Below are 12,323 nucleotides of genomic sequence, written 5' to 3'. Positions count from 1 at the left end.
CTGGCAGGTTAAAGCCATTCCCCTTGGCCTGTCCCTACATCCCTTGTCCCAAGCCCCTCTCCAGCTTTCCTGCAGCCCCTTCAGGCACTGGAGCTGCTCTCAGGTCTCCCCTTCAGGAGCCTTCTCTTGTCCAGGCTGCCCCAGCCCAGCTCTCTCAGCCTGGCTCCAGAGCAGAGCTGCTCCAGCCCTCGCAGCATCTCCATGGCCTCCTCTGGCCTCGCTCCAGCAGCTCCAGGTCCCTCTTGTGCTGCTGCCCCAGAGCTGGATCAGGGCTGCAGGGGGGTCTCCCCAGAGCACAGCAGAGGGGCAGGATCCCCTCCCTGAGCTGCTGCTCACGCTCTGGGGGTGCAGCCCAGCACACGGGGGGGGGGGGTTCTGGGCTCAAGCGCTCACTGAAGCCAGGTCATGGGGAGCTTCTCATTGACCAACACCCCCAGGTCCTTCTCCCCAGGACTCCTCTCAGTGCAGTCTCACCCCAGTCTATGTTTCTGCCTGAGCTTGCCCCAGCCTTGCAAAACAAAGCTTCAGCACCTCCATTTTCAACCCAAACCCAACACAACCTTTGCCCACCAACCCCTCTCCCTCATCCCAGTGGTGAGGTGCCTTCCTTGAACCCCAAAGCTTCCAAGGTGCCCCCCACCCCTCACCTTGCATAACGTCGTCCATTGCTGCATAATCTGCAATGGGTTCATCAGCCTGGAAAACAAAGTGGAGCAGGGGATTAATGAGGAATCAACCTTATGTGGAAGCTCACAGCCCTGCTCGGGGGGAGCAGGGACCAGCTCTCTTGCCCCAAAACCATCTGGGAACAAGAGGGGAGGACTCACTCCCTAATTTAGCCATATTTCGGGCTGGGACACACACAGCTCAGCAGCAAAGGCCACCTGAGAGATGCTCTTTAAACAAACAAGCTAAAGCAAAGTGGCTTTTCCTCCTCTGAGAAGAAGGACCTCATGGAACCAAGCCACCGAGCAGCCACGGGTGGGCACATCTATCCCCCAGCAGCTTCCACCCGCACCACAAGGCTTTTCCCTTTGGATGCACAAAACCCCAGCTCGGGTCTCTGTGTTATCTGGCTCAGTTTGAGCAGCCCCAGCCTCACGTTACCTTCAACAAGATGACGGACTCGGGGATGACTCCCAGGCTGCCCAGCGTCGCCGTGTCGTCGCTCAGCATCTTCCCGTCGATGGACAAGTTCTGGTCGAAGGGAGCAACTGAAAATGCATGCATGATCTGTGCCAACACAATGAGACAGGCTCACTGGGTGCTGAGGGAAACACCGCACTGCTGAGCTGCACAAGAACACATCCACAAGAGCAACACGTGCCTTCCCGTGCCCTGCAGGCCGTTATGCTCCTTCCCTCCATCCCCTCTTCCCGGCCAGGCGCTCCTTGATGCTGTGTTTTCCTCCTCTGTTCCATCGAGGAAAACCCCCTTACCTGGATTTTCAGCTCCTTCAGGGTCTGGTTAGCAGACACGAGCAGTGCTTTCTCCCCTCGGACCTTGCGGTGCCGGGTGCTTCGCCGGATGCCTTGTTTTTGGTAAGGGATGTAGCTCTGGTGCGAGATCTTCTGGCGCTTCGCTCCGCCGTTGGTCTAGGAGCAAGAGGGAAGAGAATCAAAATAGCAGGAACCTAAGGGTGGGATTAGAGGGAAAAGCACAACCTCCCCATGCCCCAGCCTGTGTTTCGGGCGAGTTGGTCATGCGAGGGAAGGCACAGAGTGCTGCAAAGCCCCTTGGAAAGCAGACTGAAGCGTGCAAGGATCAAGAGGAGCAAGGGATTTGCCTTGAAGCCTCGGTTCCTGCTCCTACACTCCAAGCACAGGAGTCACCATCAGTACCTGGTCCCTCCGAAACAACTCAGTGGTGTGGTGCCACCCTTGAAATGAGTTTTAGACACCGGTTTTGGCCTGCTCGTGGTTAAGGGAGGAGGAAGGGGCTGTCCCACCATGCTGACTCGAGGGGACTACGCGCGACCCAAGGGACCTGGTGGTGGTTTCGATCTCTACCTGGTTAAAATCTGGGTCTTGCTCCCCCTCTGGTTTGTTTTCCTCCCTGTCCTCTTCCGCTTCTGAGCTGCTCACGTTCAGCTCCGGAGCAGCGTCCTTCATGACCTGAAGTCATAAAAACCATTCTCTGTAACTAACCCGACAGCATCACCCCAAAGCCTCTCACATGCCCGCTCGGCCCCAGGAGCTGAGACAGAGCAGGAAGAACATGGGAGCTTGCTCCACGTGCTCTGCAAAGTCTTCTCCACCCCTCCCCATCTGCACTGAACCACGGGGGGATTCAGAACAAGCTTCTCCATTGAACTGCAGGTGCTTCCTGCTGCTCAGGACCTTCCCTCCTCTCCAGGCAAAGGGAAAGTCTCCAGGGGCCTGGACTGATTTCTTTGCCATTAGCTGGCTGCCTCTCTGGTTCATCTAAGTGTATTATGAAAGCCCTTACCCAGAGAAAGGAGTATTATCCACGAATCAGACACTCCTCCAGCCCTGCAGCAGACCCACAGAGGCACTCAGCACCATCATTTATGGGTCTGGAGGTTGTAAGTAAATGAAATCTAAATAATTTACACAAACATATAAATCAAGAGGCTGCTCAGCCCCACGCAGGTCACTCCAGGAGGCACGGATCTGCCAGATGAGAATTCCCATCCCGGCTTTGGCTGGAGCTGGGGATTGCAGGAGCCCTGGGGATGGTGTGCTCCACACAGGAGCCCGAGAGCTCACTTCTCCATCAATGTATTTACAGTTAACGATGCAATCCCAGCTCCCACACATCCAGCAGCAGCCAGAGCCTCCCCAGAGCCCGGATTCCAGCAGTGCTGCCCTGCATTGATTTTACACGGCTGCAGCAGGGGCAATGGGATGGAAGCGCTGCCTGGCTCTGCTCTTGCAGAACTCTCCTCCCCTCTCTCCAACTCCAGCTGCTCAGCAAAGAAAAGCTGCCTCTTGTTTGCCAGCCCCACGTGTGAGCTCCATCCTGCCCAGCACCAGGGGAAAAAACCAAGCCATCAACCCTCCTCTGCACCAGAGCCAAGATACAGCCTCGGGATGCAGCCCCGAGCCAGGCTGAAAACCCAGAGCTGATGAATCATGGAATCAGAGTGGTTTGGGTTGGAAGGGACCTTAAAGTTCCTCCAGTTCCAACCCCTGCCATGGGCAGGGACACCTTCCACTAGAGCAGCTTGCTCCAAGCCCCTGTGTCCAACCTGCCCTTGAACACTGCCAGGGATGGGGCAGCCACAGCTTCTCTGGGCACCCTGTGCCAGCGCCTCAGCACCCTCCCAGGGAAGAGCTTCTGCCTAAGAGCTCATCTCAGTCTCCCCACGGGCAGGTTAAAGCCATTCCCCTTGGCCTGTCCCTCCAGGCCCTTGTCCATAGCCCCTCTCCAGGCTTTTTGTCGGCCTCCTTAATGCACTGAAAGGCTTGAGGCCGTGCTGTGTGCTCTACAGCTCAAAACCACGGCAGAAACCATCCAGCCTCCACCAACCTGCAGTTCTCTGGGCTCCAGCTCCTCCCTTACACTGGCAGGGACATGCAGGAACACCTTTAGCTGAGCTTGCCCATGAGCCTTGATTTCCCCCTTAAAGCACAAACAAAGCCCTAAGGAGGAAGACTTACTGTAACCAGCTTTTGGGTGCCAATTCTAGACCTGATACTGATTCTTAAAGGCCCCAGCAAAGCAGAGACAATTCCTAGCTTCAGAAGGGATCCTGAACCCCATCTCCACCTTTGCTGCTACTTCCTCAGCACGGAGGTTAAGAGTTCATTTCTATCTAGGAATAAATGTCACAAGCAACTAGGAAAGGAAACAACAAATACTGGAGGGGGAGGAGAACAGGTAGAGCCTGGGAAGACCATTATGAAGATAGAAATGGCTACACCAGCGCGTAAAATAACCCAAGCTGGACACATCCACAAAGATAACCCCGTAATGCAAAGGAGTCTCTTTGGCAAAAGGAAACCTGGAGGAGGCCAAACTGTCAGAGCAGCTACAGACAGAGCTTTCCCATCTGCTGTTTGGGCCAAAGCGATAGGAGCTGCAGAGCTGGGTGCTTCCTGCCTGCAGAGAGCAGCCCACCACCACCACTGTCCCCCCCAGCAGGTCCCAGCCCCATGGGGACGCAGCAGGCCATGGCAGCTGCCTCGCCACCATGTCTGGATCCTTCTGTGGATGCTCAGCACAGTTCCTGTGCAGTGAAACAGAGCCAGGAGGAGCAAGGAGAGCCCGTACCTTCTTATTATCCACCACTTTATGGATGTAGATGGTTGCCTGGGTGTACTCACGCAAGTCCCGTTGCTGTTGGCACAACAGCCCTTCTCTGCACTCCGGACAGAGCTCTGGGGAGGCACAAAGGTAAAATGCACTTCATTGCTTCAGCTCCTTGGAGATCCCAGCCCAGTAACTCAGAGCATCCGCCAAGCTCCACGTTTACCACCCATCCCCTTAGATCTGAGCCTTTAGGCCCCTGCCCAGAGAGCTGGCACAGAACAGAGCCCAGGGAGCAGCAGAACGTGCACTCACGGGGCTCAGAGGTGTAAAGGGCACCCTCGGGGTCCGCCCCGGGCGCTGCTGTCCGGGTGATTTTGATGACGTGATCCACAACAAAGAGTTTTTGAATCCGCTCCCACTCGCTGGGCCATATCAGAGCTATACTGTGCAAAGGAACAAGAATGTGCTTTATGACATGGAAAAGCCAAGCCCTGAGCTCCCCAACAGCCTCCCCTCTTCCTTTTAGTCTCGCTAAGGAAAGCAAAGATCCCAAAATCAATCCCTAACTCCAGCTACACACGAGGGCCTGAACACCCAAGATTAACTCCAGCTACACACGAGGGCCTGAACACCCAAGATAACAGGGACAAACACCAGGGTGCTGTTAGCGATGCTGCTCTGCTCCCATCACACTGGGCAGGGGGGGGGAGGACGGAGGAGGAGAAGGAGAGGAGAGGGGAAGATCTGCTACGTTTAGTGCTGCATCACTGCAGAAGCAATGCTACGGAGCATGAACTCCAGCCCAGTGTCCAGCGCTCCGGGGGGCAAGCCCCATGGAAAGCAAAGTGTGAGGAAGCCGGATGTTTCTATGCCCTGGTCAAAGGCAGGGGAGTTGATTGTTAGGAACCAGCCAAGTTGAAGTAAGCTCTTTTTTCCTCCTGACCCAGCATGCTCTGACTATTTAGGTGTTGCCTTGCATGAAGGCTGAGGAGGGTCTGAGCAAGCTTATGTGTTAATTTCTTCACGGACAAGCATTTGCTCCTCATGCTGCTGCAGCTCAATGCAGCTCCGGGAACGCTCCCCAGGATGACAACACCCTTCAAAGGCACCCACATGAAGAGAAGAAACTCACAGTTTGGAGTCTTCTTTGGTCATGGAAGCGTAGGTGAACATGAGGCCTCCGTGGGGGCAGAGGAGAGCGCTGTTCCCTACCGAGGACACGGGGCTGCAGCGCGTTGGCCTCCTGCGCAGGTAAAGGGAAGCGGTTTGCAAAGCGCGGTTCAGGTTATCCCACAAACCCCACAGCTCTGCAGGCAGCCAGGAAGGAATCAGAGGTGAGTGTTTACAGGAGGCATTCCAGCTGGGAATATGAAAGCACTACAGATGAGGAAATCAGATCTGCGTGCCTGTGAGTTGCAGAGATTTCCATCTCCAGCAGCAGCCGGTGGAAGCAGGACTGAGCAGTGACCTCTGCCTGGGATCCATGCAGACGAACAAACTAATCAGGTTCCCATCTAATCCCACCATCTGGTTGAGACACGATAAACAAGGAAACGCAGGTTCCTCCCAACGTACTACAACTAATCCAAGCTCTGCAGAAAGCAGCTTCCTTGTTCCCACCCAGGGAAACGGCAGGTAACCTCTCACCGCACCGGGAATCAAAAGCAAAACCCATTGGCAGGAATAAAAAGCACCAAAAAAAACCCCCTCCAGCCAAGTTACCTGACAAATTTCCTCCACTCTTCCACAAAGAACTGCGAAACGATGTACAGCTCATCTGTCTCCTGGAGGGGAAAAGGAGGGGAGGGGGGGGGAAAGGCTCTTTTGTTAATTAATCCCACAACAGAGAGGCGATGACTGCTCAGTGCTTTCTGCAGTGATTCTCCTCCAGCCCTCAGTGGCTTCACCATGACAACTCCATCCAAGCGCGCTGGGAAAGCCAAGCTAAATAATTTGGGATCAAGTACTAAGCACTTACATTACTAATCTGGTGTTTATTGCGGAGTTAGTTTAGCTTTAGATCCAATTACCTCTAATTCACAGCAGGACACAGGCACTTCCCCTGCAGCAGCTAAGAAGCCCCAGACTGTTCTCAGGGGCTAAAGCAGACACTCCTCTGCACCTCTGGGATGTTTCAGTCTCCCTTCTCCACCTCCACATTAAACCACTCTGCTTATTTTCCTCCCCAAACCTCAACTGTTTTGGATCAGGAAAACTCAGAAAGCTTGAGGGAAAGATCCTCAGCTCTTCTCTGTCAGGCTCCCTTGGGAAATTCAAAGGGAATGGAGGATGTAGCCTTACTGCCTGGAGAGACCTTCCTATTCTGAGCTGACCCATGGTGGGCTCCAGCTTTCCATCACCTACTCCAGCTTCAAAACCAGACCCAACCCTTAAACATCACCAGCAGGACCGGGCACATCTCCAGCTTAGTGCTTCCCATTTAAACCCTTCTAAGGTTCCTCAGTTCTGAGACATGGACCTGTATTGACTTTCATATTAACTCCTGGCTGGAGAAGGCACCTGGGAGCAGCAAACTGACCTGGCACGTCGGAGCCACCGAGGCACCTGCCAAAGACCTTGGCAGGACCTCAGTGCCAACCATTAATCAGTGAGAGGTCCTGGAGCCCAGGCGTGGAGCCAATGGCTTGTGCCATGTCTTTAGAGCGGCCTCAAAGCCCTGGAGAGCTCCAGGCTTGTCCGAGAGGTCTTTGAACCCCAGCCTGGATTGGATTGGAAGGGACCTTAAAGCTCATCCAGCTCCAACCCCTGCACAGGCAGGGACCCCTTCCACTAGAGCAGCTTGCTCCAAGCCCCTGTGTCCAACCTGGCCTTGAACACTGCCAGGGATGGGGCAGCCACAGCTTCTCTGGGCACCCTGTGCCAGCGCCTCAGCACCCTCACAGGGAAGAGCTTCTGCCTAAGAGCTCATCTCAGTCTCCCCTCTGGCAGGTTAAAGCCATTCCCCTTGGCCTGTCCCTACATCCCTTGTCCCAAGCCCCTCTCCAGCTTTCCTGCAGCCCCTTCAGGCACTGGAGCTGCTCTCAGGTCTCCCCTTCAGGATCCTTCTCTTCCCCAGGCTCACCCAGCCCAGCTCCATAGGAAGACCTGCTCTTGCATGACCATCACTTCTATTTTCAGGGCTCCAGCATTTAGGGCCGCTCCCCTGAGCTGTTGGGATGCAGGAAGGTGCTGGAGCCCACGTGAATTCTGTCTGACCAGCAGCAAGCACAATGTGGCTTGCACACGAAAGCCGCCTCCACCGGCCCAGCCACACCACTGCAGTCCTTGCAGGGGCGGATGTAACCACAGCAGCAATATTGATGGTGCTTATCTGGCTGAGTGTGGGCCAGCCACAGCTCCGCTGGCACAGGAGAGCAGCTCGTGCAGCTTCAGCAGGGCTCTGTGCCAGCACAGCTGATGGGGAAATCACACCTCGGCACAGCTCACGTGTGAGCTCCGCTGGCACGGGCTCGCGGGTACCAGCAGCCTCTCTCACGGGCAAAAGAGATGCTCTTAGAAGGGATGAAAGCATTTAAAACCCTCCCCCAAGCCCTGCTATGGTGCCCTCGTCCCCATACCTGAGGCCAGCTGCCCAGGCAAGGTCTGCATTTATCATGGAACAGGTTCTGGAGAGAAGTCTTCTGCTCGCTGGCCATCATCTTATGCAGAGCTTCGTTCTCCTCCCCTTCACGCTCCAAGATCTGCACGGAAGAGTCAATAACAGCAGAGCTTCAGCTCCTCACTGCCATCAAATGTGCCATTACCTTCTGGGTCACACCAGACCCAGAAACACGACCGTGTATTTACAGTCAACAAGAGGTTGTTTGGCAAATACCTTGCACTGGGAACAGCACTCTTTGTTGTTTGGGAATTCAGGGGCCTTTGGAAAGTATTGCTTGAGTTTCTCCCAGGCTTCCTTGGAAACCACCCTGCGATCGTTCTCGGATATGCACAGGCCACCTGCAGGGACAGAGCCAAGAGAAGGGCTTTGCTCTCCAGCACTCAACGCCGTGGTGCAGCACTGACCAAGAGACTGCAGGGTATCGATGTGGGGGAAGAGATTCACACACCGTGTCAGCAAACCAGAGCACAACCGACACACAAAGTCACCTTCAACTCCTTTATCGTCTCCCTGTTCAGACAGGGAAATAACCCAAAGTGACTTTAATTCCTGAAAACATCCTCTAGATTCCAGAGCTCAGGAATCGAGCAGCTGATCAAACACAAGCGGTGTCAGAGAGATGAGGGAAAGCACAGATATGCTGCAGAGGGCACGGGGCTGCTGCGTGCTGGTCCTGGCTGTCCACACCTGCATCTGTAGGGGGACTGCACCTCCCGAGCTGCACAGTGACCCCATGGCCCATCAAACAGGAGCCAGGTGCTTTCCTCACCCTTGAAAAACCAAGACTACCACTGTATGATCCCAGATGGCTTCATGTGCCCTATCCAAGCACCTCAGGACTGGAAAGGATGGGTGTGAAGATACAAAGAGGTTTACCAGCTACCCCCCGGACCACGCAGGTTATTTATCCTGCTGCTCAAGCAGCTCAAAACAACCCACAAATGGTTTATCCTAGAATCCCAGAAGGGACCTTAAAGCTCCTCCAGTTCCAACCCCTGCCACAGGCAGGGACCCCTTCCACTAGAGCAGCTTGCTCCAAGCCCCTGTGTCCAACCCGGCCTTGAACACTGCCAGGGATGGGGCAGCCACAGCTTCTCTGGACAAGAAGCATTTGTGCTCGTTTCTTTAGGGACAGCAGGAGCAGAAAGCTCACACCCACACATCTGGACACCGTGTGTACATGTGACAACACGTGCTCTGGTCGACAAATAAGGCTTGGGAAGACCGGAGAAGGTGAAAGCTTGAGGATCCAACACGATGATGTCCAAGGGGAAAGCACAACCGCAGCTCCCTATGGGAGAGCAGCTGGGAAGCTGCAGGGACAAAGCAGAGGAGCAGTTGCAACGCTGTGATGCAAACCGGATTTGGATGCAGCATGGGAATATTCAGGCCTAAATGTGGGTTTCAGCAGCAAGAGGGAAGCAAAACAGCAAAGTCACAGCGCTGAGCAGGGTCCAGCCAAGGGCACAAACACTTCATTATCCGCTTTTCTATAGCCTGAGGAGCTACAGAAAGAAGACGAGGAGAAAAGGCTCCTTCTCCTTCTTTAACATTACAGGCAGCTCCTCAGGCTCCTGGACCCGGCGGCTTTCCTCACTCCTGGACTTCTGCCAGCCCTAAAGAGGAGAAAATAGCAACGCTCCCCTCCTGCTTTTCCTTAACAAACAAAGTCAGGCGGGACCGCATCGCCGCGGCGATGGCCACTTGGTCTTCAGCAAACGTGACCAAGTGGCCCAGCTTTACCACACAAGGAGGCTGCTGCCCAAGGCTGGGGGGAAAGCAGCTTGGCCAGCTTAGTGCCTGGACACTGCATGGTTCATGAGAATGGGTTAATTTGCTGCTGAGCAAAAAGAGGGGGAGAAATCAGATGTGGATGTGCAGGCAACAAGTGCTTTGCCATCTGGGAGATGAGGAGCCTGACCAGTGACCCCCCTCCCACCACCCAGGGACACGCTTTGGGCACAGGCATCAAAGGGCTCCTCACTTGGTGTCTGGAAGGAATTAATCTGCTGAGGTTGGGCAGTTACTGGAGAGGGAGGAATTGCAGCAGGGATGCAAAGGGATTTCTGCAGGGAACGCCGGGATGGCACGGCTGGAGCCCAGCCAGACCTCGTGGATAAAGCAATGGCTTTCCCAGGCCTACCACCAAGGCATTTCCCCCACAGCAAAATGAAAGCCATGGGATGGAGACCACAGACTTGCTGATAGGCTCCAGAGGGGAATTTTAAAGGTGGAAAGTCTGTTTTCCATGAGGAATTGGGGTGAGCTCAACACGATGCAATCTGACCTGCCAGCAGCCCCCTTATTTAATAGTGCTCATTCTGATATGACCCAAAGTCACAGATCAAGTAGCAGTTCACCACCAGAACATGTTCAGAGGCCTCCTGGCCTATTCTTGTCATGTCTGGCTACATTCAATGTTTCACCACGATGCTGAATGCTTTTATTTAACGGGAGCAGCCTCGTGGCAATGGGAATAACAGCTCTGAACAACAGCAAACGCCGTGCCAAAGCGCTCAGCCACCTTAAACCGAGGCTTTCTCAAGCCATTACTCGACATCCTTGCTCAGCCTCGATGACAGGAGGTGTGTGGCTGATTTATGGCAGGTTTCCTTCTTCCTAGGAACAAGATGGAGCATTCCCAACAAGGAAATCGATGCCTACAAACTGGAGCTTACTGAGAGTTATGTCTGGGAGGAATTTAGGAGCTAGCAAAGGGCCATATAAACAGCAGGGTAGCCAAGGATGTTGCTAATGAACCGTCACATAGGAAAACAACCAAGGCTGGGGCAGAGCCTTATGTAAACAGACACCCAGAGCAGCAGGTCGGTAAGTCAATACCCTCAGCACTCCCAGATAACCCCTGTTTCCACAGAGGTTAGGTAAGTGCTCCTGATTTCATGCGAACCAAGAGGATAAATGGATGCTCTCAGCTCCCACCTTGACCGATTGCACCACGTTTTCTTCCTAAACGCTTTCAGAGCTTTCAAGCAGCTGCAGATCTTTGGCGCTGCTCTCGCTCCATCACGTCATCATGATCTCATGAAGTTCAGCAAGGACAAGTGCAAGGTCCTGCCCTTGGGTTGGGGCAATCCCAAGCACAAACACAGGCTGGGCTGAGAATGCACTGAGAGGAGTCCTGCGGAGAGGGACCTGGGGGTGTTGGTCAATGAGAAGCTCCCCATTACCTGGCTTCAGTGAGCGCTTGAGCCCAGAACCCCCCTGTGTGCTGGGCTGCACCCCCAGAGTGTGAGCAGCAGCTCAGGGAGGGGATCCTGCCCCTCTGCTGTGCTCTGGGGAGACCCCCCCTGCAGCCCTGATCCAGCTCTGGGGCAGCAGCACAAGAGGGACGTGGAGCTGCTGGAGCGAGGCCAGAGGAGGCCATGGAGATGCTGTGAGGGCTGGAGCAGCTCTGCTCTGGAGCCAGGCTGAGAGAGCTGGGCTGGGGCAGCCTGGAGAAGAGAAGGCTCCTCAAGGGGAGACCTGAGAGCAGCTCCAGTGCCTGAAGGGGCTGCAGGAAAGCTGGAGAGGGGCTTGGGACAAGGGATGTAGGGACAGGCCAAGGGGAATGGCTTTAACCTGCCAGAGGGGAGACTGAGATGAGCTCTTAGGCACAAGCTCTTCCCTGTGAGGGTGCTGAGGCGCTGGCACAGGGTGCCCAGAGAAGCTGTGGCTGCCCCATCCCTGGCAGTGTTCAAGGCCAGGTTGGACACAGGGGCTTGGAGCAAGCTGCTCTAGTGGAAGGGGTCCCTGCCCGTGGCAGGGGTTGGAGCTGGATGAGCTTTAAGTTCCCTTCAACCCAAACCATTCCATGAATCTCTGGCTCTCTGTGACTTTGTTACTGACAGATCCTCCCTTCCACAGCCCAGCACTTCCTGCAGCATCTCTGCCTTTACACCCTTTTCCCTGCCTTACCAAATCTGGGCTGGAAGGTGACAGCTGACTTGCAAATAAAGTTTCAGTGTCAAGAAACACCAGGAAAATGAGAATTAAGCACATTTCTGCAGTAACAACTCGTGCTGGCCTCCGAGGGAGCAAAGGCTACAAGGTCAACGCCTTGAGCAGTGGGCAACAACAGAAACATTCAGCTCCATCCCCCGGACAGACTCACCATGTGGGCAAACGATGTCTTCATTAAAATTTAACTCCTCTTCCTCCTCTCTCTTCTCTTCATTGGATTCATCTAATTAAAGGAAACAACAAAAACCCCAAGCCATGAAGATTGCACACAGTTTCCTCTCTTAAGAAAGGAAGAATCTTTGGGCAAAGGAGCGCGGTTGCCTTCCAAATTGCGGCAAAACCCTCAACCCAAGGGAATCTTTGGAAGGAAATCTGCTGTTCTCCACTGCTGTGGCCCCCAGGCAGGCGGGATTACAGCCTACAGCCCATGGAGGAGTGCTTTGAAGTGCCTGCAGCACAAGCCTGCCCTTTGTGAGACTACAAAGGACACATTTGTTAGGGCTAAAACACCACAGGGGTTCCCTGC

General features: G+C 54.5%; 1 protein-coding gene across 6 annotated transcripts in view; it reads right to left on the bottom strand.

The window, feature by feature from the left end:
• USP48 (ubiquitin specific peptidase 48) overlaps positions 1–12,323 on the bottom strand; it is a 32,615-nt gene that overhangs the window by 918 nt on the left and 19,374 nt on the right. Inside the window, exons 15-25 of one of the 6 annotated variants that reach the window (XM_061442173.1) lie at positions 11,949–12,020; positions 8,051–8,175; positions 7,794–7,916; positions 5,938–5,999; positions 5,348–5,458; positions 4,528–4,658; positions 4,237–4,343; positions 2,010–2,114; positions 1,440–1,595; positions 1,108–1,233; positions 648–696 (exon numbers count right to left, since the gene is read on the bottom strand). In XM_061442173.1, coding sequence (XP_061298157.1) covers positions 648–696; positions 1,108–1,233; positions 1,440–1,595; positions 2,010–2,114; positions 4,237–4,343; positions 4,528–4,658; positions 5,348–5,458; positions 5,938–5,999; positions 7,794–7,916; positions 8,051–8,175; positions 11,949–12,020 — 1,167 coding nt within the window. Of the gene's footprint in view, positions 1–647; positions 697–1,107; positions 1,234–1,439; positions 1,596–2,009; positions 2,115–4,236; positions 4,344–4,527; positions 4,659–5,347; positions 5,459–5,937; positions 6,000–7,793; positions 7,917–8,050; positions 8,176–11,948; positions 12,021–12,323 lie in introns of those variants that run through there. The other 5 variants (XM_061442175.1, XM_061442174.1, XR_009741398.1 and 2 more) reach the window with 5 other exon arrangements.

Source organism: Pezoporus flaviventris, unplaced genomic scaffold, assembly GCF_033815535.1.
Source record: "Pezoporus flaviventris isolate CSIRO_AGI_PZ_B2104156 unplaced genomic scaffold, CSIRO_AGI_Pfla_v1 ptg000216l, whole genome shotgun sequence".
NCBI classification, from domain to species: domain Eukaryota; kingdom Metazoa; phylum Chordata; class Aves; order Psittaciformes; family Psittacidae; genus Pezoporus; species Pezoporus flaviventris.
The sequence above is the reverse complement of the archived record's forward strand: the minus strand, read 5'-3'. Positions and strand labels throughout refer to the sequence as shown.